The sequence below is a fragment of the Hippopotamus amphibius genome, chromosome 2 (assembly GCF_030028045.1).
Source record: "Hippopotamus amphibius kiboko isolate mHipAmp2 chromosome 2, mHipAmp2.hap2, whole genome shotgun sequence".
Taxonomy (NCBI): Eukaryota; Metazoa; Chordata; class Mammalia; order Artiodactyla; family Hippopotamidae; genus Hippopotamus; species Hippopotamus amphibius.
Genome location: NC_080187.1, coordinates 158,307,195 through 158,333,845, shown reverse-complemented (window position 1 = coordinate 158,333,845; position 26,651 = coordinate 158,307,195). Strand labels below are relative to the sequence as shown.

Genomic DNA, 26,651 nt, shown 5'->3' with positions numbered 1-26,651 from the left:
GAGAAGTGACTGGAAACCTCTGAAAGTGGGACACCAGAAGCAGTTTGGTATCTTAGGAATAGTTCTTCCTAGAAAGAGGTTAAATGAAATAGTTATTATAGTTTTAGAAGTTCAGCTTTCTAAAAATTGTTTTTTTCAGAATAACTTCATCAACCAAATATAGTTTCTTCTCAACTGTCCCATATCTTGCTGAAACATTAAAAAATACTTAGAGCAATTTCCAACTTATAACCATATATAAAATGTGTTCCAAAATTCAATCCTTAATTCTTTTGTCAGATTAGTTTTGGAGTAGAAAGTAACCCTTATAAATTTTTAACTGCTTTCCTCTCTCTTGAATGAATTCATTCTTGTGTATTTAAAATTTTAGAATCATTTCAAAATCATTGACGTACTCATCTCTTCTTTTGAAAAAAATTTTCTTAATATTTCCCAGGCCAACCTTTGTTCCATTCTGCTTTTCCTCTCCTTGTTCCCTTCACCCATGTGTAGTTCTGCCACACACATAAATGGAGTCCAGGATTAAGAATTGTTCCCTTGATGGTTGGTCTACTAGGTTTTCTCCAGAAAAATGGGAAGAAATCGCTAATAAGCTAGTTTCAAAAAAAAAAGTGTGCATAGTAAAGTCCATAAATGACACACTGTTTACTTTTTCTAATTTATCCTGCTACCAAAACGTTTGGTGACAGGTGTATTTCTCCATATTTCTTATAAGTTTGTTTCTTCCAAAATCAGTAAAATTTTTAACCAAATAACTTTCTAGTTTGACTGCAGCCAGGCAGTTTCTTTCCAAGTCTCCCAATTGTTTAGTCACCATTGATAAGCACTAATTCTTTATCTCTTAACATAAGGACTGTCCTTACTTTGTCTCCAATTTAGAAAGTTACATTCTGGTTTTGAAATCAATTGCTTGGAAGCTAAAGGCAGTGCTTTGGCGGGGGGGGGGGGCCTTAAAAATAAACAAACCTTAGGAAACAAGTCAATTGTATTCACGCAGAGCTTGTTTAGAAAAACTGAGATATATTATTTTCATTGTTTCTTGTAATTTGTGACCCAGCACAAGTTAATTCATTTCTGCCCTGTTTCCTCACCTGTAAAATGGAAATAATAGTACCCCCTCACAAGACTGGCCCTAAGATTAATACTGATAACTTCTGGATGTTGGCGTTAACTTTATTCTTTGCACTATTTAAGGAAAGGCATTTCTGAAAGAAGAGAGAAAAAGCGATGACTACTGTAGTAGTAATAGTCATTTCAGAAAAATACAAAGTGATCTTCGGCGCAGCCAAGCGCAAGAGATTCCTCTGGGAAATTAATTTTACACTCATTTTGCGTCAGATAAATCTGGATTGCAATCGGGTTTTCCCCTTTAGGAGAAAGTTACAATTGTAGTACTTAACCCCTCTTTCGGTCGATTTCCTCCCCTACAAAATCTGGATAATACCACTTACTTCAAATGGTTGTAAACATTAAATGAGGAAATGCATGTGATGTGGCTACCAGCGGTTTTGGGAATTTAGGGCTCAACAAATGATAATTACAGTAACCTGCTCATTAATTTAAAAAAACATGTAAAGTTCACTCACTACTAGGGATGCATAAAAGTTAATAACCCCCAGTCTTAGAAGAATATAGAGGGTAATACCCGGAAAAACTTCAGAAGCATTTTCACGAGCAACTAAGTTCGCAACCTCCATTACACCACCGGCGCCTTAACCTTGAGACAAGCGGCAGGTTCGCTCATGCGCAGTTACGCCCCCTAAGCCCGGCCTCTTGGTCGGCTGCGCGCCACAGGTGACTACAAGTGCGCCTGCGCTGTGACCCAGGCCTGGCGCATGCGCTGGGTGAGACTGACCCGATTGAAAACCATGGCGTGGGTACCTGCAGAGTCTGCAGTGGAAGAGTTGATGCCCCGGCTCTTGCCAGTGGAGCCCTGCGACTTGACAGAAAGTTTCGATCCCAGCGTACCTCCGAGAACTCCCCAGGAATACCTGAGGCGGGTCCAGTGAGTGATTTGATCCTGTGCGGGTGGGCTGGTTGCCCTCCGCCCCTGGGCACAGCGCCCCGTGCCCTGCTCGACCTCTTAAGTGTGATAAAGCCCCACGTATGTTCCCGTCCCTAATCCACGGTGGCAACAAGATTCCTTGATTACGTCTTTGCGTCAGCGAGTTTCTATGAAATTAATTTTGTTAAACCTGGTTACTTGTGACAGGCTATGTGCTTTTAGATTTCTTTGTTTTCAGTCCAGATAATTTCAGAAATATATTGTTTAGTACCTCGATTGCAATTCTGAGCTTTTTTTCTGATTTAATAATGAACTGTAGAAGTGGATCGCTTGTTTTACTCATACGTGAACAATAGTAATCACTTTTTTTTGCATTTATTACTTATTTGTAGGATCGAAGCAGCTCAATGTCCAGATGTTGTGGTAGCTCAAATTGACCCAAAGAAGTTGAAAAGGAAGCAAAGTGTGAATGTTTCTGTGAGTTTTATTACCCGTCAGGGGATTTTTATTTCCTTCTACAAATTAAAAGACCAAGGCTCTCCCATTGTGTCAGACAGTATCAGTTACGATGTAGGTAAGATTTGCCTACTCCATACTAAGCCATTTGCTTGTACTTTCCCCTCGCAAAAGGACAGCTGGCATTTACTGCCTCCAGAGAGGCTTTCAGTAACCCTGGCATTCGTGGAGATTTGCTCATAATACTTCAGGAACATGATCCAATCCTAAAGGAGTCTTCCAGTAGGTTACTTATGCTATCTTTTATTTTTAAGGTACCTTTTTCCAGTTCATAATTATTATTGGGCTGATGTTTAATCTTAGTGTAGTTTGCACGTTTTGAATTTAACTGGGTTTTGTTTTTTAAAAATGGAAACCCAAATATCACATTTTTCTACCTGCTTGCCCACTGTGAACCTTTTCACTCATTTATTTATCCAACATGTTTTTTTTATTAAACAACTGTATTGTGCCAGGCACTGGGAATACAACAGAGGATGAGACAGAAAAAGTCCCTACCCTTGTAGAGTTTACATTCTCCTGAGGAAGACAGTAAAAAAAGCAAACAAATTAATTACATACTGTCACTATTGTTCTGAAGAAAATTAACATATAATGACCAATAAGTAACAGGGAGAAGTACTTTAGATAGGGTAGTCACAGAAGGTCTGTTTGAGGAGGTGCTATTTAACCAAAGGTGGAAGGAGAGCAGCAGTTTTTAAATTGTGATAATTCCTTTTTCTTTTATGTTCTAATCCCTTTATCTGATGTTTATAATCAGGAGATTTTAATTCAGACACTATAGTGTTTCATATAATTCCTTTTCAGAAGTTTTTAGTTGATGGAAGATGATATCTTGTATCCCTGACTTTTGAAAAATGACCACACTAAGCTTTATTTCAAGGCAATATGTGATCTTTTGTGACCTATGAGCTGTTTTGGGAAACAGAAGTAGCCCTTTTAAAGTCAAGTGTCTGAAATTATTTGAGTACATTCTGCTCGTACCAAAATTCTTTATTTGGTTTATATCTCTATTTTTGTTTCAAATTGTTTTGCTATTATATTCAATAGAACGGTAAGACTAGATTATATTTTCAAGGCTCATATCATTTGGATTTCTTAGAAACTCCAACTATAAACCATTCCAGATTGCTCTTACTAAAGTGACTATGAGAGTCTTTTCCTAATGTTTTAAACTCAGACATAAATAGTAAAGTGAATTGCCTCCTTTTTTACATCTGCAAAAAGTACTATCTTTCTTATATAGTCTTATTTGCTTTACCTGTCACTTTTCATCCTGATTCTGCTTTTAGTTTCCAGAGGTATGAGATTCTAGTTATAATACTAACATTGATTCTAATATTTATGAACTGATCTCTAGCTTTCAGGTTGCCAACCTGCCCCTGAGGGATATTCCCCCACTCTTCAGTGGCAGCAGCAACAAGTGGCACATTTTTCAGCTATCCGGCAGGTAGGTGTATTTTAATCATTTAATCAAATTAAACCCCTCTCTCCCTCAGATTTATTTCTATTCTTAGACTGTAGTTGGAAAAATTTGGGTTTCTGTGTATAAATATAAAAATAATTATGAATCAGTTACCAAATTATTATTATAATCATTAGACATATTACAGTTTGAAACATTTTCCAAGTTTTAGAATTGTTAGAATGTCATGCAGCAATTGCTTCCTGTTGAGTTATCCATTCTCTGAAGTTCATTTGTCTACCTTATCTTCCTTTAGAGTGTGAACAGACATAGAAGTCACTGGAAATCACAACAATTGGATAGTAATGTGACCATGGTATGTAAGTTTAGATTGTACAGTGTGTAAGTATTTGAAATAATCTGCATTTACTTACAGTTCTTAAAGATTCACTTGTTTAATCCATATTATTTTCATTCTCTCCCATGTACCCTTAATAGTAACAGTTCCATTATCTTAATAGCCTGAAAAGGCTAGAATCAGTAATGCAAGTTATTTTTATCCACATCTTGAGAGACTTTGGATCGGCCTCTACAAGTTTTTAAAAGTTCTTCTAGACAGTTGCTTTTTAGGAAATTAAATACATTTTCAGTATTTACAAAAAGATTGATAAAGGCTTATTGGATTTTCCTCGTGAGATAATGGTGCCAGTATCAGTGAGTGACATTTTAGTAAAGCTTGTCATGCTTAGGAAAGTAGTATTTCTTACTTTTATCATCTAATATATAATTTTAAGCTCTTTGGTAGATATGTTATATCTGGACTACTGGATAAAAAGGGTGTTAGGGAAGAGGTGGGTACATTGTTCCAGGACAGTACTTTTAACCTTTTAGGGAGTCTTATATTCTTCCTGAGAATCAAATGAAAGGTATTAATTTTCAGAGGGAAAAAAAATGCACCTGTGCATACAATTTTGCTCACAGTTTCAGGTGGTTCATCGATTTCAGATTTTAAAATTTACTTTATTGCTGTAAGAACCATAGCATGAGGTCTACCCTCTTTTTTTTTTTAATAAATTTATTTTTTTATTTGTTTGTTTATTGGCTGTGTTGGGTCTTCGTTGCTGCACGCGGGCTTTCTCTAGCTGCAGCGAATGGGGGCTACTCTCTGTTGTGATGCACAGGCTTCTCATTGCTGTGGCTTCTCTTGTTGCAGAGCACAGGCTCCAGGCATGCAGGCTTCAATAGTTATGACACGTGGGCTCAGTAGTTGTGGCTTGCAGGCTACAGAGCACAGGCTCAATAGTTATGGAACACGGCCTTAGTTGCTCCACAGCATGTGGGATCTCCCAGGACCAAGGCTCAAACCCGTGTCTGCTGCATTGACAGGCAGATTCTTAACCACTGCGCCACCAGGGAAACCCCAGAGTTCAGATTTTAGAAGCTTCTTCTAGGCAGTGCTTCCTAACGTCTTTTATGTGTTGACACATTGGAGTAAATGGAGGAGGCTGCTCACATAGGCTAAGAGTACTAGCTAAAAACTGAGAGATTCAACGTAACCTCTCTATACCAGTTGGAAGCTCTGCTCTAGAAAAAGTGCGATAGACACTAACATCACTTGCCCAAGATCATTTAATTCATAAAAGGTATAACTGAGATTCAGACCGAACTTTGTCTGACTCTAAAGCCTTTCATTGTGCTGTGAGGCCTCCCAGTAGGAAGAGGGAGAAGGCAGTAGATAGGTAGATATATTTTTTCTTGCTCAGTCTGAGGACTTTTGGGTACATACTTACTAATTCAAAAAGAAGCTGCATCAGTAACATTATGACAATATAATTTTGTCAAAAAGGAAATGACTGAACATAATTGATTTAGTAAATGAAGATCATCCACCAAAACAATGGAATTATTGCATGGCAGTAACGTGTTCATCATGGCAGATGTAAACATTGTGTAAATAGTAAAATGAATATTTTTAAAGCATGCTCTGATAGCAACTATGTAAATATGAACATCGATTGATTGATTCGGTCATTTATGAAGCACCCACTATATTTAATAACTAGGGCTTTCAATGCTACCTGAAGCAGAAAGTCTCGGACATAATGGAGTAATGGGAAAAGATGAATACATTGCTCCAGGACAATCGATTTTTATGTTTTGAGGGTCTTGTATTCATTCTGTGAATCTAACAAAAGCTATTTATCCTGGGGGGTAAAAACTGCACATACATGTCAAATAATTTGCAAGGTGATGTGCCCAAATAAACCCATTGTTCTGTTAGCTGAATCACTTTGCTGTACACCTGAAACTAACACAATATTGTAAATCAACAATAAATAAATAAATAAATAATTTTAGGAAAAAGAATTTTTTAATTGTTCTGTTAAGGGAGCCATATTGAGCTGAATGGTCCTAGTTTTTTCATCTGACAATGTAGAATAAATCTATTCCTTCTTTATTTGGACAGCCCTTTCAGTATTTGGGGTATGTAATCACGTCTCCTTCTTTGGGATAGACATCCTTCATTCTTATAAGCATTCTTAGTCTGGTTTTTTTCTATACCAATTTCCATCTTTATCACCCACTTTTGAACACATTCTTGCTTGTCAGTGTCCATTAAACTATGATCCAAACTAAACACGTCCTGCTATCGTGTACCACTTGGGTACTGTATTAGTTTGCTAGGGTTGCCATAACAAAACACCAAGGACTGGGTGGCTTAACAAACATTAATTTATTTTCTCACAGCTTTGTGGGCTAGAAGTCTAAGATCAAGGTGCCAGTAGGTTTCTCTTAAGGCCTCTCTCTTTGGCTTGCAGATGGCCATCTTCTTGCTCTGTCCTCCCATGGTCTTCTGTGTACAGCACATCCCTAATAGTCTGTCCAGATTTCCTCTTCTTAACAAGGATGCTGGTCAGATTGGATTAGGACCCACCCTAACCACCTCATTTTAACTTAACCACTGCTGTAAAGGCCCAGTCTTCTAATAATCTCATTCTGGAGGTTAGGGCTTCAACATACGAATTTTGGGGGGACACTGTTCACTGCATAGCAGGCACTATATCTTTGTATTGAGGTGGTGGGAATACAGAGGAATCCTCACTTCTTTTTCCACTGTTTAGTATTTAAAAAAATACATAGGAATAAGTAAATTCTTTTTTTTTTCTTTTAGCCAAAATCTGAAGATGAAGAAGGCTGGAAAAAATTTTGTCTTGGTGAAAGGTTATATGCTGAGGGGGCTGTTGGACCAGCTACAAGTGAAAGTCCTGGAATCGATTATGTGCAAGTAGGTGATAATATGGCTAAACAAACAAAGGCATAATTTTGGCTCATGATTTAGTATAAAGACTCAGCAAACTACAGCCTAGGCCAGATCCAGTCTGCAGATTGTTTTTGTATAGCCATGAACTAAACATAGAAACGTAATGGTTTTTATGTTTTTAAAGGGTTGTAAAAAACAAAACAAATACTATGTGACTGAGACGTGTGTGTGCACTACAAAGCCTAAAATATTCATGGTCTGGCTCTTTACAGAAAATATTTGCCAATATTTGCCCTTAGTTTATTGGCTCTTTGACTTAAATTGGCAACCTAGTTTCTAAAACAGTGTATGTTTTAGCTGTTTAATAATTTTGTGATTTAGATAGGATTCTTTTTTTTTTTATAATGATTAGGCATGGATCAAACAATGAGTTATGAGTAGTCAGGGAAACAAAGGAAAACATGTGACACAATTAGGTGCTTAAAAATGCTTAGTAAATTTCATATTCTAGAGGTGAAATGTTGAGGGAATATTTAAATTTCACATGGCTTTATTTTAATCATAAGTTATGTGGCCAGCTGCTTCTTGTCCTTCAGGATTCACCTGCCCTCAAGTTTGCAGATGTTCCTATGGAACCCACTGCACACATCTGCATTACTGGTAAACTCCCTATACTTTGTTGTTCTGTTCTGTTGAATAGGTATTTATTTTCTATGTGGTGCCACATTGTGTTTTTCCCATTTAAAATTAGTTTATCCGGGGCTTCCTAGGTGGCGCAGTGGTTAAGAATCTGCCTGACAATGCAGAGGTCAGGGGTTTGATCCCAGCTCCAGGAAGATCCCACATGCCACGGAGCAACTAAGCCTGTGTGCCAAAAAAAAAAAAAAAAAAAATTAGTTTATCCCCCAAATGTAAAAGCTCCAAAAATCACTAAAAAAGACCAAAACCCCAATTAAAACAAACAAACAAACAAGCAAACAAACAGGCAAAGGATATAAAGAGACATCTCACAGGAAGGAAATACAAATTGTTCTTATATGAGAGGATGTCCAAACTCACTTATAATAAAATTGTTACTTATAACTCCACTGAGCTGGCATTTTTCAGATAACATATTGGTAAAGTTTGACACACTGTGTTAACAAGGGCTGGGAAAGCAGGCACTCTTACACGTGGTGGGAGTGTAGACAGATTCAGATCTCTAAGGGAGCTAATTTGACACTATTTCTTGAACAACATATGTTCTTTTGTATCATATACCTAATGTATGTTACATTTCAAAATGTTTTAATTTGGCAAAAAATTAATATATATTTATTTAGTTATTACAAAATACATATAAGTGAAATATATACCATGTGAAAGAACCATTTAAGGACACAAGAGTTTAATGCATGTCCTCTTAAGTTTCTCACAAGTCAGTACTGTTTACATAATCAAGGCTGCCAATGTTAAACTCCAAAGAACTTTCTTTAACTGAAGCAGATTAGGTTTGAAAGAACTCAGTAAGAGTCCTTAATTCCTGAAAATGTTAGCTTTAGCTAAAGATTTTGAAAAAGTGTGTACAACATTAATATTATATTTTCATTTTTTTCAGTTTCATGCTTTAACATCCTAATTACTAAAATCATTCTTTATTTTTAAATTTACATATTCAGATTTCAAGACATTATTTTCTTGGGCATTACCAACATAATAATTCCTGGAGTGTTTTATTGCAATGGACAATGAAGGAATTTTCTTTTGTCTATTTTTGTTTTTAAAAACACAGTGTGTTGAGAAATTCACCAGTTTGAAAAAAAAAATGCAGCCCCCCATCCCCTTGTAATATCATTTGGTAAATTTCTGCCTCATTTTTCTTTCAGATTGGTTTTCCTCCCTTGCTTAGTATTGTTAGCAGAATGAATCAGGTAAAATCCATCTAATAATAAGCATATATGCATTCTTTTGTTTGCAATGTGTGTTAAGATATTTGAATACATTTACTGAATATTTACAGTATGCAAGACCCTGTCCTAAACTATTTAACAGTTCTTATTTAATCCTCACTACAACCCTATTTGGGAAATTATTATTAATATCCATTTTTAATAGGTGAGGAAACAAAATTGGAGATTAAGTCATGTGCAGGTGGTTTTTCAGCAAGTCTTAATGGCAACCCTGGAGTTCAATCCCAGGTTGATCTAATTTCAGAACTCATGCTCTTAATCATCATGCTAAACTCTTCACACATATACATTTCAGTTAGGTCTTAGATTCTGGGGTTTGAAATAAATACTAAGATTAGATTGCTGTTTTTAGTTCCAGATGTCCTACACACATCATTAAGAATGAAATTTGCATTTCTTGGATCAAAAGGGGAGAAATATGGATTTTAGTTCTTCAAGTCTTTCAGAACTGGGAGCCCTGTTATCCATTTAAAGAGCAGATAAAAACTTTGAGTGTTTTGCATTCACATAGCATTGGGTACCTTTGGAAAATAACAGAGTAATGCTCTGTTGTAAATCATTTACTGACTGGCAGTTTTACTTACTTGATCATTTACATTAAGATACAGTAGTAGTTATACTAAATTTGATGAGAATGATTTTTGTAAGCATCCATCTATATTTGAATAAGCCAATGAATGTTTTCAACAGTTTGATAATTCTATCTATGTAGCTTTGAAACTGATCTTTCTCTAGCTAACTTTGTCTTTAGATTTGTACTTTGATGAAAATAAGTGGAAGGTATTTATGCAAAGATTTTTTTTAAGATATATGGAATTTTTTTTAAGTAGTTCCAAACTAAATTAGTAGTTACAAACTAAATCCTAAGATTCAAACCAAGGTATTGATAATTGAAAGTATACAAAAATATTTATCTGAAAAGCTTCTTCTCAACTGGGTATACCATCTAATCAAATTACTAAATAAAGTCACAGGTTTCTCTGGAAGTCTAAAGAACGAGGCCATTTTAAAGATAAGAATTGCTTTCTAACTGAACTTAATGAAACTGAGGTTGAACTTGTTAGTGCTGTATTAAACTAATACTGTTCTTCCATCTCTTTCCCCTTTTTTTAGGCAACAGTAACTAGTGTCTTGGAATATCTGGGTAACTGGTTTGGAGAAAGAGACTTTACTCCAGAATTGGTAGTACTGCATCTTCTTCTTTTTATAATGCAGACAAAATTGTATATAGTTATATGTAAGGTACAGCTCTAACTTATTTGTATATATATGTATGTATTATATGTTACAACTATATGTATAATGCAAACAGTGGTTGTTTACAGTAGAAAAGAAATAACGCTAGAATGTAAATCAACATACTACTTCCTTCATTGAAATAGTCTTGCTTTGGGAAAAAAAGTCAATTAAATAGTTGATTTATATCCTGGGAGAAGCTGCTTATCTTGTCACAAATCAGTAACAAACAGAATGGCTAACAGTCTGCAGACCCCATTTCAAATAGCATTGGCCTAAAGAACTTTGAAATGCATTTTCTAAAATAGCTTTGAAATCCAGTTTACAGTGGAATATCAGAAATACCAATAGTAGCAAATATATGTGCCAGGCATTGTTCTAAGGATTTTATACGTAATAACTCCTTGAATCCTACAGTAACCTATGAGGTGTTATTTCCATCTTACGGATCAGGAAACTGGAGCACATAGGGATTCAGTAACTTGCTTGAGGTCACAGATTATAACTGGCAGAACTGAGAGTCATGCCCTGGCAGTCAGGCTGTACTCTCAACAACTGTGCTGTATTGCCCCCTGTGTTTTACTGCTTTATACTCGCAGCTTATATTTCACCTTCAAAATATTTTTCACAGTTGAGGATATTTGCAAAAGAGTGTATCTGAGGCTCCAAAAGCTCCCTGTCAAAACAGATGATACAATCTTTGCCCTCCAGAGGCTTGTAGTCTGCTGGGAGAGACAGATGATGCAACACTGCAATACAGTATATAAGTTCCCCAGCCTGCCTTTCAGCCAAGTGGCTTAGATAAGTCTCTTCCATAAGTAAATAATATTCTTTATCACTAGGCTTTCATTTTTTATTTTTATATGTTCATTCTTTTAAATCTCTACCATATAACATGTAATTTTTAAGGGGAAAAAATCCACGCTTAAATCACTGTTTTTGACTCAGTGGTCAGACATGTCTTTTACATAGTTGTTATTAATGTATATATTCTGTTTTTTTAGCTCACATTTCACATATATGTTTCTCGGTGATAATGTAATTCACATAATTGCCATTGTCTAAATGCCTGTGATTTACTTTGATTCTCTCATTATTGACCGTTTGGATTCTTCCTTATACTTTACAATCATGACTAAATTGTAAACATTTATACCGATTTTCTTTTTTATTATTTCTCAGGATATTTCTAGAATAGAATTATTGGATCAAGGTTTTTATAAGCGTTTGTTACATCCTGTTTGCTTCCCGGAAGAATTGAACCAGTGTATAATGCCATCAGCAATGGATTTTTAAATTTATTTCTCTTCTTTACAACCCTACTTTAAGTTGAACCATATGAAATTGCCCTTTTTGTAGGTTAAAAACATTTGATTATCAGCATTTCCGTATGGATCAAGCTAACACTTTTATAATTTGTTTTTCAAATTTAGTAAGTATATAGTAGTACTTCAGAGTAAATGTAATTTCTGTTTCCTTCATTATCAGTGAAACAAAACTTTTTCCATGGGTTGATATATTAGCTACACCTTCAATAGATAACTTGGTTCATATTCTTAGGCTACTTTTTCATTGGAATCTAGATACTGAACTTTAAATTCTATACCAGTCCTTCCTGTCTGATAGCGACCTTTATTTATCTGACATATTTTCCTTCTCTTCCTTTAATCTTTATTTTTTTAATTGTTGTAAGATTTTTGGAATTTTTTTTTTTTAACTTTTAAAGGTTACCCATTCAAGAGGATGATAATTTTGGCTTTTCCTGTTAATTTAATGAGAAGGTATTACCAAAAAGTGTGGCTGTATTTGCCAGAGGAACCATTAAAATGTTTCTGAACCAGTGATAGCTGATTTACTAAATTTTAACCTGAGTAATCCTTTGAGTTTTATTTTGAATAATCTGTCTTTTAAATCAACAGTGTTAAGTAACCATACCATTAGAACTCTAGTACTTAGAATATCAATATTTAAAATAAAAACCTGTGTCACAGGAAGTTTGCTTATCATAAACTAGCAAAAAGAAAAACAGACCTTTTAATTACTTCTTTACTTGGGATTACTTTTCTAGTATTTTTTGAGAAATACCACCTTATTTTGCCTTCTAAGTGTGCAGTGATTAAAGAAGGTTTTCAGTTATTTAGTTTTGCTTTTATTGTTTAGTATTGTCACAGTGTGCTCATTGACTTTGAGAAAAGGAACCTTTCAGTATAGATATATCTTAGACAATCAGTAGAGATTTAAGCACCTTCTAAGTGTAGAGGCCATTCGAATACCTAAATGCCATGTTTATATTGTAAATGTATCCCTGAAAATTTGTCAAGTTTAAATGTATACTAGTTTTTTTTCATGTGGAAGAGAATCCTGCTCACTCTTTGTAAAACAAACCTGCATGTGAATCTTTTTTTTTCTTTTTTTTAAATGTTACTTTATTTTTTATTAATTTTTATTGGAGTATAGTCACTTTACAATGTTGTGTTAGTTTCTGTTGTACAGCAAAGTGAATCAGCTATATGTATACATATATGCCCTCTTTTTTGGATTTCCTTTCCATTTAGGTCACCACAGAGCATTGAGTAGAGTTCACTGTACTATGCAGTAGGTTCTCATTAGTTATCTATTTTATACATTGTATCAATAGTGTATATATGTCAATCCCAATCTCTCAATTCATCCCACCCACCCCCGGATGTGAATCTTTTTGTTTAAGAAAAAGTCCTATTGATTTGGGGTTGCTTGAAGGAGCTAACTTAATGTGTTGCACAAATTGCTATTTAAACTTTGTTCTAATATTCTTCAGGTTTCCCCAAAGTGATGTGTTGCTCAGAATAAACTCAGTCATATATACTGCTGGTGGAAATATAATTTGATATGACCTTTCTGAGGTACAATTTGGTGAATATAAGTAAAACTTATGGTACAGTTTGCCTACTTATTACTTTTTTAAATTCTATATAGGGAAGATGGCTTTATGCTTTGTTGGCTTGTCTTGAAAAACCTTTGTTACCTGAGGCTCATTCACTGATTCGGCAGCTTGCAAGACGGTGCTCTGAAGTGAGGCTTTTAGTGGTAAGTTCAAACTTAATATTTCCAATCACAAGCACTCACCAGTTTATGTAGTGGTAAGGAATGATTTCAATGAAACAGGAAAACATGAAATGTTTTCTTAGTCAGGATTAGATTTAGCCACATAATAGAAGAGTCCAAAATAACAGTAGCTTAAATAAAATTGAAGTGTTTTTCTCAGACAAAGGCAGCCTGAAGGTAGGCAGATTAGATCTAACATGGCAGTAACCTAGGCCTTTGAGTTCTGCCACATGTGGCTTCCATCCTCAAGCTCACCTCATAATCCAGGATGGCTGCTGGAGTTTTGGCCATTGTATTTCACTACAGGAAGCTGGGAAGAAGAGAAGAAGGTCATGCCCTCTAAAGAGCCTTCCCAGAGGTTCTGCAAGCACATCTGGCCAAAAGGGCTCATTGGCCAGAATTTAGTCACATGGCCATAAGGAACTATGGGAAATGTTTACTTTTAAACACACTGTTGGGTGACAGTGTGCCCAGCTGAAAGAGAGCTTCATTTGCTAAATAATAAGGGGAGTCAAGAAGCCAGAGTGGTCAACCAACAGTCTCTGGCATAGTAATTGTTTTGAATTTCTCCAGTCAGACTCTTCCTCTAACTCATGCCTGCAACATTGCAGTATGAATTAATCTGATGCCAGACTAAGCCCACTTCTGATTTTGTTTTCATTCCTCCTTTCTCCTCCATAAAATGTATACATGTTCTCCGTTAACTACTCCAAAATATTTTTATAACATCCATGGTATGGCACAAACTAACTTATATGGCCTGTACTCTGAGCAAAATGTACTTGTTACTCATTTAATATTCCCTAGCTATGTTCCTAGACTTTATTGCCTCTCCAGAAATGCCTTTTCACTCTTCTCCAGTATGTATCTAAATACCATTTACTTTTCACAGTCTGGCTTGTATCCTACCACCTTCTGTGATACTTTCCCTAATCTTCACTATTGAAAAGAATCTCTTCAATCTTCTGTTTTTCCAATATGCTTTATATCTTTTTTATGACACTTAACATATTTTTCCTTTTTTAAAACTGATATGGATATTTCATCTTCTGTGCTATCAGCAGGAAGTATGTTTTATTCATACTGTTAAGTTCTTGGCACATAAAGGAATTGAATGCACTGATATCATTGAAGTGTGTCCAAAGTTTGAATTAATGTATGACACGTCTGTTATAACTCAGTGAGTTATTGTGACTATTCCTTGAAATGAATAAAAATAAATTTCATACTCTGTAAGACAACTTTCCATGTGTCTTAGGTCTGTCATTTTAACAGCTATTTAAAGTAAACTTTATAAAATGTGTAGTTCAGGAACTATTCCATCATAATTGAGAACTCGAATCTGGAATATTTTCTTTAAATATTTTTATATAATTTTTTTCAGTTAGTGCCCAGTTAGGTAGGACATGGGTGTTTTGCTCCTGTACTTGGAACCAGGAAGACGATCTCGCCCCAGTTATCCTCCTTAGAGCCCTCAACTCTTATTTCTTTCAGAACCTTTCTGTAAAAGATGATTTTAGATGTTTCTCATGCAATCATTAACTCTACAGTTTCTCCTTTTTCTTTTTTCTTTTTCTTTTCTCCTTTTTCTACAGTTTTCTATTTCCATGTGATTATTACTGTCATCTAATAAAATGTTCATGTTTTGCATCTTAAAAGGAAACTTGTTTCAAAATGTTAGAGGATAACAGACTACATTTTTTTTTAAATTTTATTTATTTATTTATTTTTTATTTTTTGGGGGTACACCAGGTTCAATCATCTGTTTTTATACATATATCCCCGTATTCCCTCCCTTCCTTGACTCCCCCACCTCGAGTCCCCCCCACCCTCCCCATCCCAGTCCTCTAAGGCATCGTCCATCCTCGAGTTGAACTCCCTTTGTTATACAACAACTTCCCGCTGGCTATCTATTTTACAGTTGGTAGTATATATGTGTCTGTGCTACTCTCTCGCTCCGTCTCAGCTTCCCCTTCACCCCCCACCCCCTCCCAAACCTCGAGTTCTCCAGTCCATTCTCTGCACCTGCGTCCTTGTTCTTGTCACTGAGTTCATCAGTACAGACTACATTTTAAACTTTCTCTTTTTTTTTTTTTTTAACTAATTTTTATTATGGTTGCTTTATAATGTCTTTTTCTTTTTTCCTTTTTTTTTTCAGGACAGCAAAGATGATGAGAGGGTTCCTGCTTTGAATTTATTAATCTGCTTGGTTAGCAGGTAAGTAATCCTTGGCTCCTTGCTTTATAATAACATTATTAATGGTGGTAGAGAGTACTGTTTCCATTTTACAGTGAGGAAGTTGAGGTATAAGGAAACAATATTATATTATCACAGTTCCCTTTATTTCTAGTTTTTCTCTGTAAATGCTGCATTGAACATCCTTGTACATACAGCTCTATATTTTCCTAAGGTTAAATTCCTAGAAATAAATTAAAGGGCTTGCATGTACTTCTAAAACTGAGATATTTTTTGCCAGTTTGCCTTCCATAAAGATCATACCACTCTGTGTTCCCACTAAAGTGTCAGTGAGAGTGCCCATCTCCTATTCAACACGGGGTGTTTTCAGTTGGTATAAATAGTTCCATTCTAATAATAAAAGGATACAAATTATTTTTATTTGCTTTTATATGATTATCAGTAAGGGTAGAAATAATATTTCATTTTATTGCAGTTTTTTTTTCATTGCTTGTGTCCTTTGTTCATTTTCAGTTGGGGCATATTTTTATTTGGAACACGTTTGATTTCATTTCTTACGTTAAAATTACACCTGGAATTTATTTGAAAATGTCTTCATATTCTAAATTCTTGTGTGTGAGTGTGTGTTTCTATACACACACATTTATTTTCGGTCTCTTTCTAGACTTGATATTTTTGTTCATTGGTCAGTGTTTCTATTCCAATGCCAATAACTTTTCAAAGCTTTATAATATATTTAATATTGGGAAGGTAAGTAATCCTGTGTTCATTTTTCCCTCCCCTAAACAAGATACTTTTTCAGAGTATACACATTCACAGCATGTAATTTCTTGATCTACAGTAATTATGCTAATGATGATAATAATTAACACTTACTAGGCAATTTGTGCCAGGCGTTTTTCTAGTGCTTCAAAACAGGAACTCATTTAATCCTTAGAAGGTAGGTACTATTATCAGTTATAGATGAGGAAACCGTAGCAGAGAGAGGTTAAATTACTTTGTTACCATCACAGAACTAGCAAATGGCAGAGCTAAGATCCAAACTTAGCTTTACTCCAGAACTAAGCCCTTAACTGTGCTGATCACAAACAAAATTAATACCTACCTTATCTGTTGGTAGTAAGAATTAAATGAGAGGATACAGTGTTGCCCTAGGCACAAATATACTGTATCTCTGATCCTTAAAACAACTCAGGGTTTTTTTTTCCTTTACAGATGAGGACATGAGTTCAGAAAGATTAAGTACTGATAGTTGATGATTCAGTAAGCTAGTACTTAATGGAACCAGAAACTTAAACATATCCTCTAACTGATATTTATTTTATAATATTATGCCTTTATGAGAGAAGAAATGTCCAAATGTATTGGGTCATGATTATTTTTTTTTTCCTCAGAAAGTTAGGTAAAAAAAAAAAAAGTTCTAGGACAGAAGTTTCTGAGGCTATAGACTTCACTTAGGAAAACTTACAGAAGGTTATAGCAAGCTTGGAAAAACATAGGCCTTGACTCTTTGCAGTAACAGTCAATATAAGTATCTGTTATTGTTATAAGTTTCTTGGGTTTTTTATTTTTGGTTTTGTTTGTTTTGGTAGCTTTAAGGCAATAACTGCTAATTCATAGAAATACCTCATCAGATGAGTGAGATCCCATTCAAAAAGGATCCAATAACTGTTAGCTGCCTTAATTCTTTTACCAATGGTAATTATTTTTTTAAACTTCTCATTATGGAGATGCTTAAACACATGAAAATGTAGTAGCATAAATCCCCGGGATAAATCCATAACCCAGATTCAACACTTATTAACTCTTCACCAGGATGCTTCATTTATCCTGTTTTGTTAATGTGTTTTAAACAAGTCTCAGACATGTCATTTCTCCTGTTTTAGTGTGTCTAACTGATAAGGGCTTTTAAAAAACATGACTGTAATATTGGTATCACACCTAATAAATTTAATAATAACTCCGTAGTGTTGTCTGATGTCCAGTCCATGTTTCATATTCCCTGATTGTCCAAAGAATGTCTTTTTACATTTGAATTGTTCAAATCAGGATCCAAGTATGATGCACCCATTGCATTTGTCTAATATGTCTCTTAAGTATCCCCATAAACCTTGTGGGTTTTTTTATTTTTTTATTTCCAAAAGAGTTTTTATCTCCCACAGGTTTACTTACAGCACTGAAGCAATGTCACATTAGGAAATTACCATCCTAGCTAAAATTACAAATGCCATATCTACTGTCAAGTGCTAAAAGAAACCTCGTGGGTTTTTTCTTTGCCATTTATTTGTTGAAGAAACTGGGTCCTTTGACTTGTAAAATTTCCCACATTTTAGTTTTGACAGCTAACTTCATGGTGGTATTTAATGGTTCATCTATCCTCCATATTTTATGTAAACTGGTGGGTAGGACTGAAGGCTTGATTATATGTGATGGTGTATGTTTGTTTGACAAGACTCCATGTGTGCTCGTGTCACATCAGGGACCATATAATGTCTAGTTGTTCCACTTTTAGTGGTAATGAAGTTGACCGTCACTTTCAGGTAAAAGGATGTGGCAGTCATTATTCTTTTTGATGCTCAAATTGTTCTCTCTTTGGACAGTGGCAGCCCTTCACATCAATTCCTATGCTTTTTGTTATATAACCTTAGTGGTCTTTTTTATTTTATAGCTTTCTTCCTTTCTAGTATGCCAAGATGACTCAGATGTATCTTGGACACTTAGCTCCAGATCTGGAATCAATCTTTTCTTCTGAGAGTGCTGGTTCCTCTTCTAAAGTAGAAAATGGTATCTAGAGTCCACGGTTTGGACATTAGGGAAGATAGTTGTTATTAGGTTGGTCATTGCATTTAGACCTTTTTACTGAACAGAGCTGGGAAGTATGTATTTTTTAGAAAGAGAAAAATAAAATCATGAGTTCAAATTAATATTTTAGTTCTAATTTAAGATTACTTGATTTTTCTTTGATGTTATATTTCTGTTCTCCTCTGCTCAAAATTCTGGTTTCTGACAATATTAACATAATTAATGGCTTTATCCTACAATATTCACATAATAGTTTAAGAATAACAATACTAACAATATTACCAATAATAAAACTATTGAAATCAGTTTAAGAATTCTTTTTTATTTTTATTGGTATATAGTTGCTTTACAATGTTGTGTTGGTTTCTACTATGCAGCAAAGTGAATCAGCTGTACTTATAGCTGATTTTTTGGATTTCCTCTTTTTTGGATTTCCTTCCCATTTAGGTTACCACAGAGCACTGAGTAGAGTTCCCTGTGCTATATACTATGTTCTCATTAGTTATCTGTTTTATGCATAGTATCAGTAATATATATATGTCAATCCCAATCTCCCAATTCATCCCGCCCCACTTTTCCCCCTTGGTATCCATATGTTTGTTTTCTGCTTGTTCTCTACATCTATGTCTCTATTTCTACTTTGTAAATAAGGTCATCTATACCAGTTTTTTCAGATTCCACATATATACATTAATATACAATATTTGTTTTTCTCTTTCTGACTTATTTCACTCTGTACAGTTTAAAAATTCTTTGCAGTTCTTTTTGTCTCTGGTATATCTCACTAAGGACATATATCAGAATATGTTTAAGTTCACTTGAAATTATTCTCCTCTGTGTGGTTATGCCACCAACCTAGTATAGGAGAAGATTCATTTGGTGGAGTTTGGTTAATGATTTTCTATTTTTATTTAACTTTGTTTTATAATTTCATAAAATATTTACATTGTTCCAAAGTTAAAATTATAATTCAGGGTACATTTTGGAGTATTTTAGAATCCACCTTTATTGTCTAGAGCCTCTTTTCTCCCTTTTGTAGTTATCCATTTTATGGTTAATTTTTGATTTATCCTTCCATTTACTGTTTCTTTTAAAAAATATAAGCAAATATATATAAATATATCTACATTCCTGCACGTGCTTACAATATACTAAGCATTCCATTTTGTAACTTGTTTTTTCACTTAAATCCTGGAAATCACATGGTTACAGTACAGATATTTTCCTCATTTTCTTTTTTTATAAACACCTCATAGTCTTCCACTGTGTAGATGTATCATAGTTTATTCAGTCAGTCCCTTTATTGATGGATATTTGGGTTATTTGTGGTCTTTTGCTATTACAAGTAGTGCTGCATTTGGGCTCCCCTGGTGGCTCAGTGGTTAAGAATCTGCCTGCCAATGCAGGGGACCCGGGTTTAAGCCTTGGTCTAGGAAGATCCCACATGTCACAGAGCAACTAAGCCCATGCGCCACAACTACTGAGCCTGAGCTCTAGAGCCCGCAAGCCACAACTACTGAGCCTATGTGCCACAACTATTGAAGCCTACATGCCTAAAACCCATGCTCTTTGACAAGAGAACCCATTGCAATGAGAAGCCCACACACCACAATGAACAGTAGCCCTCCGCTCTCCGCCACTAAAGAAAGCCTGCACACAGCAATGAAGACCCAACACAGCCAATAAATTAATTAGTTAACTTAAAAAGATTAAAACAAAAAAAAGTGCTGCAATTTATGATTTTTTTTTCTGTAGATTTACATATTAGCTATCTATGGCTATGTAATAATAATTTGCAATCTTGTTAACTCAAAACAACAAATACTTTTTGCATTTCAAATTTTTCTTTATATAATTTTAACTATACACTAAGTGTTTTTTTTTTAATCTATTTATTTATTTATTTTTATTATATTTTGGGGGGTACACCAAGTTCAATCATCTGTTTTTTATACACATATCCCCGTATTCCCTCCCTTCCTTGACTCCCCCCCCCCGAGTCCTCCCCACCCTCCCCGCCCCAGTCCTCTAAGGCATCTTCCATCCTCGAGTTGAACTCCCTTTGTTTTTTTTTGTTTTTTTTTGTTTTATTTTATTTATTTATTTATTTATTTATTTATTTTTATTTTTGGGGGGTACACCAGGTTCAATCATCTGTTTTTATACACATATCCCTGTATTCCCTCCCTTCCTTGACTCCCCTCCCCGAGTCCCCCCCACCCTCCCCATCCCAGTCCTCTAAGGCATCGTCCATCCTCGAGTTGAACTCCCTTTGTTATACAACAACTTCCCACTGACTATCTATTTTACAGTTGGTAGTATATATATGTCTGTGCTACTCTCTCGCTTCGTCTCAGTTTCCCCTTCACCCCCCGCCCCCTCCCAAACCTCGAGTTCTCCAGTCCATTCTCTGTATCTGCGTCCTTGTTCTTGTCACTGAGTTCATCAGTACCATTTTTAGATTCCGTATATGTGAGTTAGCATACAATATTTGTCTTTCTCTTTCTGACTTACTTCACTATGTATGACAGACTGTAGTTCTATCCACCTCATTACATATAGCTCCATCTCATCCCTTTTTATAGCTGAGTAATATTGCATTGTATATATATGCCACATCTTCTGTATCCATTCATTTGTTGATGGGCATTTAGGTTGCTTCCATGTCCTGGCTATTGTAAATAGTGCTGCAATAAACATTATGGTACAAGTTTCTTTTTGGATTATGGTTTTCTTTGGGTATATGCTCAGGAATGGGATTACTGGATCATATGGTAGTTCTATTTGTAGTTTTGTAAGGAACCTCCAAATTGTTTTCCATAGTGGCTGTACCAACTTACATTCCCACCAACAGTGCAGGAGAGTTCCCTTTTCTCCACACCCTCTCCAACATTTGTTGTTTCCAGATTTTGTGATGATGGCCATTCTGATCAGTGTGAGGTGATCCCTCATTGTGGCTTTGACTTGCATTTCTCTGATGATGAGTGATGTTGAGCATCTTTTCATGTGTGTGTTGGCCATCTGTATGTCTTCTTTGGAGAAATGTCTATTTAAGTCTTCTGCCCATTTGTGGATTGGGTTATTTGCTTTTCTGGTATTAAGCTTCATGAGCTGCTTGTATATTTTGGCACACTAAGTTTTTTTTTAATTAAAGTATAGTTGATTTACAATGTGTTAGTTTCTGGTGCACAGCAAAGTGATTCAGTTATCCATATATGTATGTTCTTTTTCAGATTTTTTTCCACTATAGTTTATTACAAAATATCAAATATAGTTCACACTGCTATACAGTAGGACCTTGTTTATCTATTTTGTATGTAGTAGTTTGTATCTGCTAATCCCAAACTCCTAGTCTGTTCTCCCCCACCTTTCCCTTTCGGTAACAGGTGTGTTTTCTAGGTCTGTTTCTGTTTTGTAAATAAGTTCATTTTTATCATTTTTTAGATTCCACATATACGTGACATCATGTGGTGTTTGTCTTTGTCTGACTTATTTCACCTAGTATGAACTTATTTCACCTAGTATGATAATCTCTAGGTCCATCCATGTTGCTGCAAATGGCAATATTTCATTTTTTTTATGGCTGAGTAATATTCCAGTGTGTGTGTGTGTGTGTGTGTGTGTGTGTGTGTGTGTACACAACATCTTTATCCATTCATCTGTCAGTAGACATTTAGGTTGCTTCCATGTCTTGGCTATTGTAAATAGTACTGCTGTGAACATTGGGGAGTGTATATCTTTTCTAATTGGAGTTTTCTCTAGATACATGGCCAGGAGGGGGATTGCTGGATCAAACTATTTTTAGTTTTTTAAGAAACCTCCCTACTGCTCTTCATAGTGGCTGCACCAATTTACATTCCCACCAACAATGTAAGAGGGTTCCCTTTTCTCCACACCCTCTCCAGCATTTGTTATCTGTAGACTTTTTGATGATGGCTGTTCTGATCAGTGTCAGGTGTTACCACATTGTAGTTTTGATTTGCGTTTCTCTAATAATTAGCGATATTGAGCATCTTTTCATGTGCCTTTTGGCTATCCTTATGTCTTCTTTGGAGAAATGTCTGTATAGATTTTTCTGCTCATTTTTTGACTGGGTTGTTTGTTTTTTTGTTATTGAGCTGCATGAGCTGTTTGTATATTTTGGTGATTAAACCTTTGTTGGGCGCATCATTTACAAATATTTTCTCCCAGTCCACAGGTTGTCTTTTTGTTTTGTTTATGGTTTCCTTTGGTAAATTCTTTTTTCACCAGGTATTTTGACCAACGTGACTTAGCTGATGAGCCATCTTGATACAGCTGATCTCTCAGAGATAGAGGATATTTGTAATGAAGACAGCCTAAGCCTGAGGAAGTGCAGTGCCAATTCAAGTACAGATTGCATGACATCTTCAGCACTACGTGAAGAGTCTCCATCTTAACCTGTGCAACTCAAGTTGATATTCAGATAGTGTTGGTATGAGTATCTGAGGTATCTTTGAAAGATCTTACCCAGTTTTTGATGAACAGTTTAAACAGTTTTCTGTAATCAACATGCTTTTAAAGTAAATTGAATGATTTATTGATGAAGCATCTTGCACAGAAACTGTATGATGAAATTGTACAAGTCTTTGGTGCTGTTTCATTGTTTATTTACACATACACATATAAAATTTTGTTGAAAATGTGTTTCGGTTACTAAATTTTGTTTGACTGTTTAACAAAGCAAAAGACAATGGATAAGTGTCCTTAGAATTAAGATTTTCTAGATTATATGGCACATGTATTCATAGTCAGCAACAAAATTAGTCTAGTGTTTTCCCTTTAGGCTCAGTACTTTTATTTTTAAATGCTTTCCTGCATAAACAAAACTTTTTCTTTACAAGTCATTTTCAGTAATACCCTAAGAAGTCTACTGTTTTAATTTTCCTGTTACATCTTTTATTCATATCACTTATAATTTATCTATTTCTATATCGGGTAGAAATGTTTCTTACTTTAAGTAACAGAAGATCCAAATAGCAATGACTTTTCTCTTTTTTTTTAAATTTATTTATTTTATTTTTGGTCGTGTTGGGTCTTCATTGCTGTGCGTGGGGTTTCTCTAGCTGTGGCCAGCAGGGGCTACTCTTTGTCACGGTCCACAGGCTTCTCATTGTGGTGGCTTCTCTTGTTGCGGAGCTCGGGCTCTAGGTGTGTGGACTTCAGCAGTTGTGGCACTAGGGCTCAGTAGTTGTGGCACTAGGGCTCAGTAGTTGTGGCTCTAGGGCTCTAGAACACAGGATCAGTAGTTGTGGCACACAGGCTTAGTTGCTCCGAGGCATGTGGAATCTTTCCGGACCAGGACTCAAACCCGTGTCCCATGCATTGGCAGGTGGGTTCTTAACCACTAGGCCACCAGGGAATGCCAGTAATGATTTTCGAAATAGGGATTTATTTTTCTCTCATAACAAAAAGTCTAGAGGAGCTAGCATTGGTTCAGTGACTCCACAATACCAAGGTCTCTGAGAGTCTTTTAGCTTTTCCTTTATGGTAAGGTGGCCACTGCAATGTGCAGCAACGTGTCTGTTTTAAAGACAGAAAAGGGGGTAAGGAGACAGAGCCTTCCACATCTGATCCTTTTCTCATAAAAGCAAAACCTCCAGAAATCCACAGCAGATTTGTGTTCATCTGTTAGCCATGAGTATGTAAAATTATTACCTCTATCTCCAAGAACAGTGGGGAAATGAAATTGTAAGCTTTTCCAGTCTTTCTAATGAGAGGTGGAAAAGGAAGAGGGGGTTGGAAATAACTGTTGGTCACGCAACCAATAGTTTTCCCACTAGTTATAAATGAAGCAGATGTAATTTTATATTTGAATCTTTTCTACTGCTTTGTCTTCAAAAAGCTGATTTTTAAATGGTAGCTTAGGGACTTCCCTGGTGGCACAGTGGTTAAGACTCTGAGTTCCCGATGCAGGGGGCCTGAGTTTGAGTCCTGGTCAGGGAACTAGATCCCACATTTATGTCTAAAGAGTTTGCATGCCACGACTAAGGAGCCAGTGAGCCGCAACTAAGGAGCACGCCTGCAGCAACTAAGACCTGGCACAACCAAATAAATAAATAAAATATTAAATAAGTAAATAGATGGTGACCCAGTAGTCATTTTACCATAATTTAAACATTCTCTCATTGTTGGATATCTAATCTGTTTTCAGTATTAATCCAATATAGAAAATGCTACCGTGAATACCTTTACATACATAACTCTTTCCTTTCTTTGACCTGAAGTTCACAAGAGTAGGATTGCAAGTTATGAATCTATCAGTTAATATTGTATTTGAAACTTGACTTAACTAAGGTTTTAAAAGTTAGGAATTTATTTTTCTTTGTCATAAACTGATTCTGGTTTGAGAAGTTCAGGGCTAGTGCAGCAGCTGTACAATATCTTAAATATCCTAGGCTGCAACCAGATTTCTCTTTCATCAATGTCAGTGTATAGCTTTCATCTTTTTAGTCATGATATGGTTGCTTTATCTCTTATTTCGAACCAACATTACAGGGGAGATAAAAAGGTACCACTGCTTCTTGTTGTCATATCAAGGGAGAAAAGTATTACAGGAAACCCTCAATTTACGTATCATTTGCCAGAGTTATAACATTTTCTATTTATAAAGAAAGCTGGAAAATGTAATTTTTTAGGTGAGCACATTGCCACTCCTACCAAAAATGGTTCTGTTGGAAAACCGGGGAGAGGGGTTATTGGGTAGGCAGCCAGCAGTGTCTAGCATAAAGAGTTGAGATTTCTAACTAATCCCACAAGTGACCTTGTTATAGCCTCACATTCTTTGCTGATTTGATCTTTAGGGGATGGGGCTAGGGACTGATGTAATAAAGGTAAAGTGTCAATTATTGTTTTAACTTATATATAACTCTTCCATAGCTATTGGTAGTATGGTCACCATGCACACAGAAGAATTCACATTCCTGAGGACTAGAAACGTTAAAAAAGAAGGCAGTTTTGCATGTACAGAACACAAGTGGTATAAGAAATTATTTTAATGCAGTTATATCTCTGGCGAGCTGTAGGATCCCTAATATTTAACTGAGAACTTATTTTTATAATACCTTGGCATAAGGATATGTTTCAGGAATGTAGAAACAAATAAAAGATATTTTAAACCACTTATGTAATTGTAAATATGCAGACTACCAGTATATCAATAGCTTTAGGGTTTATCAAGCCTTTCACAATTAGAAGTATCTTCTGATTTTAATGAGAAATTGAAAAGGAAAATCTTTCCAACTCTTATCACAAGTAGAAAGCTTTAAGTTCATTGAGAAATTACACATTTTAAATATAGAATTTAGAGGTAGTTATTTTGAAAATAACAGCTACCAAATGGTAGTTTAATCACGTCTGTGGGAGCATGGACCAAGTAAATTAGATTGCACCTGTATGTGTTTTCACATAAAAGATTCATTACTTCTTTTGGTTAGACATGCATTTATTAAATTTCATTAATACTTTTATTAAAATTGTATTCATTTCTCCTTTTTTAAAAATTTTTATTTTTTGGCTGCAGTGGGTCTCCATTGCTGTGTGCAGGCTTTCTCTGGTTGTGGTGAGCAGGGGCTATTGTTCATTGTGGTGCACAGGCTTCTCATTGCGGTGGCTTCTCTTGTTGCACAGCATGGGCTCTAGGCACGTGGGCTTCAGTAGTTGCAGCACGCAGTCTTCGGTAGTTGTGGCTCCTTCAGTTGTTGTGGCTTATGGGCTCTAGAGTGCAGGCTCAGTAGTTGTGGTACATGGGCTTAGTTGTGGGATCTTTCTGAACCAGGGACCGAACCTGTGTCCCCTGCATTAGCAGGTGGATTCTTAATCACTAGGCCACCAAGGGAGTCCCTCATTTCTCCTTTTTATAACAAGATTATTTCATCTGCAGAATAAGCCAGTAAGAGGCCAAATTAGATGAAAAGTGGTTCAGGTTATTGGTTTTACCATCTGGGGACAAAGGTATAAAAATGTGTTAGAAATTATTGAGAAAGATCAAGTTGACCTGTGTCCATCTTAAGATTGTTTTCTTATACGTATTACCAAATTCCCACCAGATTTCTAAAAATAATGTTTGCTAAATAATATGCCCTAGAATATTGATTTATTCAAGTGTTTCTTGAAAAGATACTGTAATCAAATACTAGGTTAAACAAAATTAAACCAATTATTGATTTTTCAGAACTT

The 26,651-nt window shown here is 35.5% G+C and overlaps 1 protein-coding gene across 3 annotated transcripts; it reads left to right on the top strand.

Annotated features, from left to right (window-relative positions):
* The first annotated feature begins 1,835 nt into the window (after positions 1–1,835).
* Positions 1,836–25,925, top strand: GEMIN2 (gem nuclear organelle associated protein 2). Of its 3 annotated transcripts, XM_057720477.1 has the most exons (10): positions 1,836–2,005; positions 2,398–2,482; positions 3,882–3,971; positions 4,243–4,302; positions 7,099–7,212; positions 9,054–9,098; positions 10,251–10,319; positions 13,329–13,439; positions 15,616–15,674; positions 22,707–25,925. In XM_057720477.1, exons 1-10 carry the CDS (start codon positions 1,836–1,838, stop codon positions 22,744–22,746), a joined length of 843 nt encoding a protein of 280 aa, XP_057576460.1. In that variant the 3' UTR covers positions 22,747–25,925. The 3 variants fall into 3 exon arrangements, 2 of the variants coding, with proteins under 2 accessions (XP_057576460.1, XP_057576461.1); XM_057720478.1 differs by lacking the exons at positions 9,054–9,098; positions 10,251–10,319 and having other exon boundaries at positions 1,861–2,005; XR_009051215.1 differs by lacking the exons at positions 13,329–13,439; positions 15,616–15,674; positions 22,707–25,925 and having other exon boundaries at positions 1,861–2,005; positions 7,767–9,098; positions 10,251–10,329.
* Positions 25,926–26,651: the final 726 nt, after the last annotated feature.

What these genes read in the sequence shown, in the direction of transcription:
- GEMIN2 (XM_057720477.1), top strand. Translation starts at nt 1,836, where the DNA reads ATGCGCTGGGTGAGACTGACCCGATTGAAAACCATGGCGTGGGTACCT. An exon ending in TGGATAGTAATGTGACCATG is followed by an intron (nt 4,303 to 7,098) that starts GTATGTAAGTTT and finishes TTTTTCTTTTAG; the next exon opens with CCAAAATCTGAAGATGAAGA. An exon ending in TTGTTAGCAGAATGAATCAG is followed by an intron (nt 9,099 to 10,250) that starts GTAAAATCCATC and finishes CCCTTTTTTTAG; the next exon opens with GCAACAGTAACTAGTGTCTT.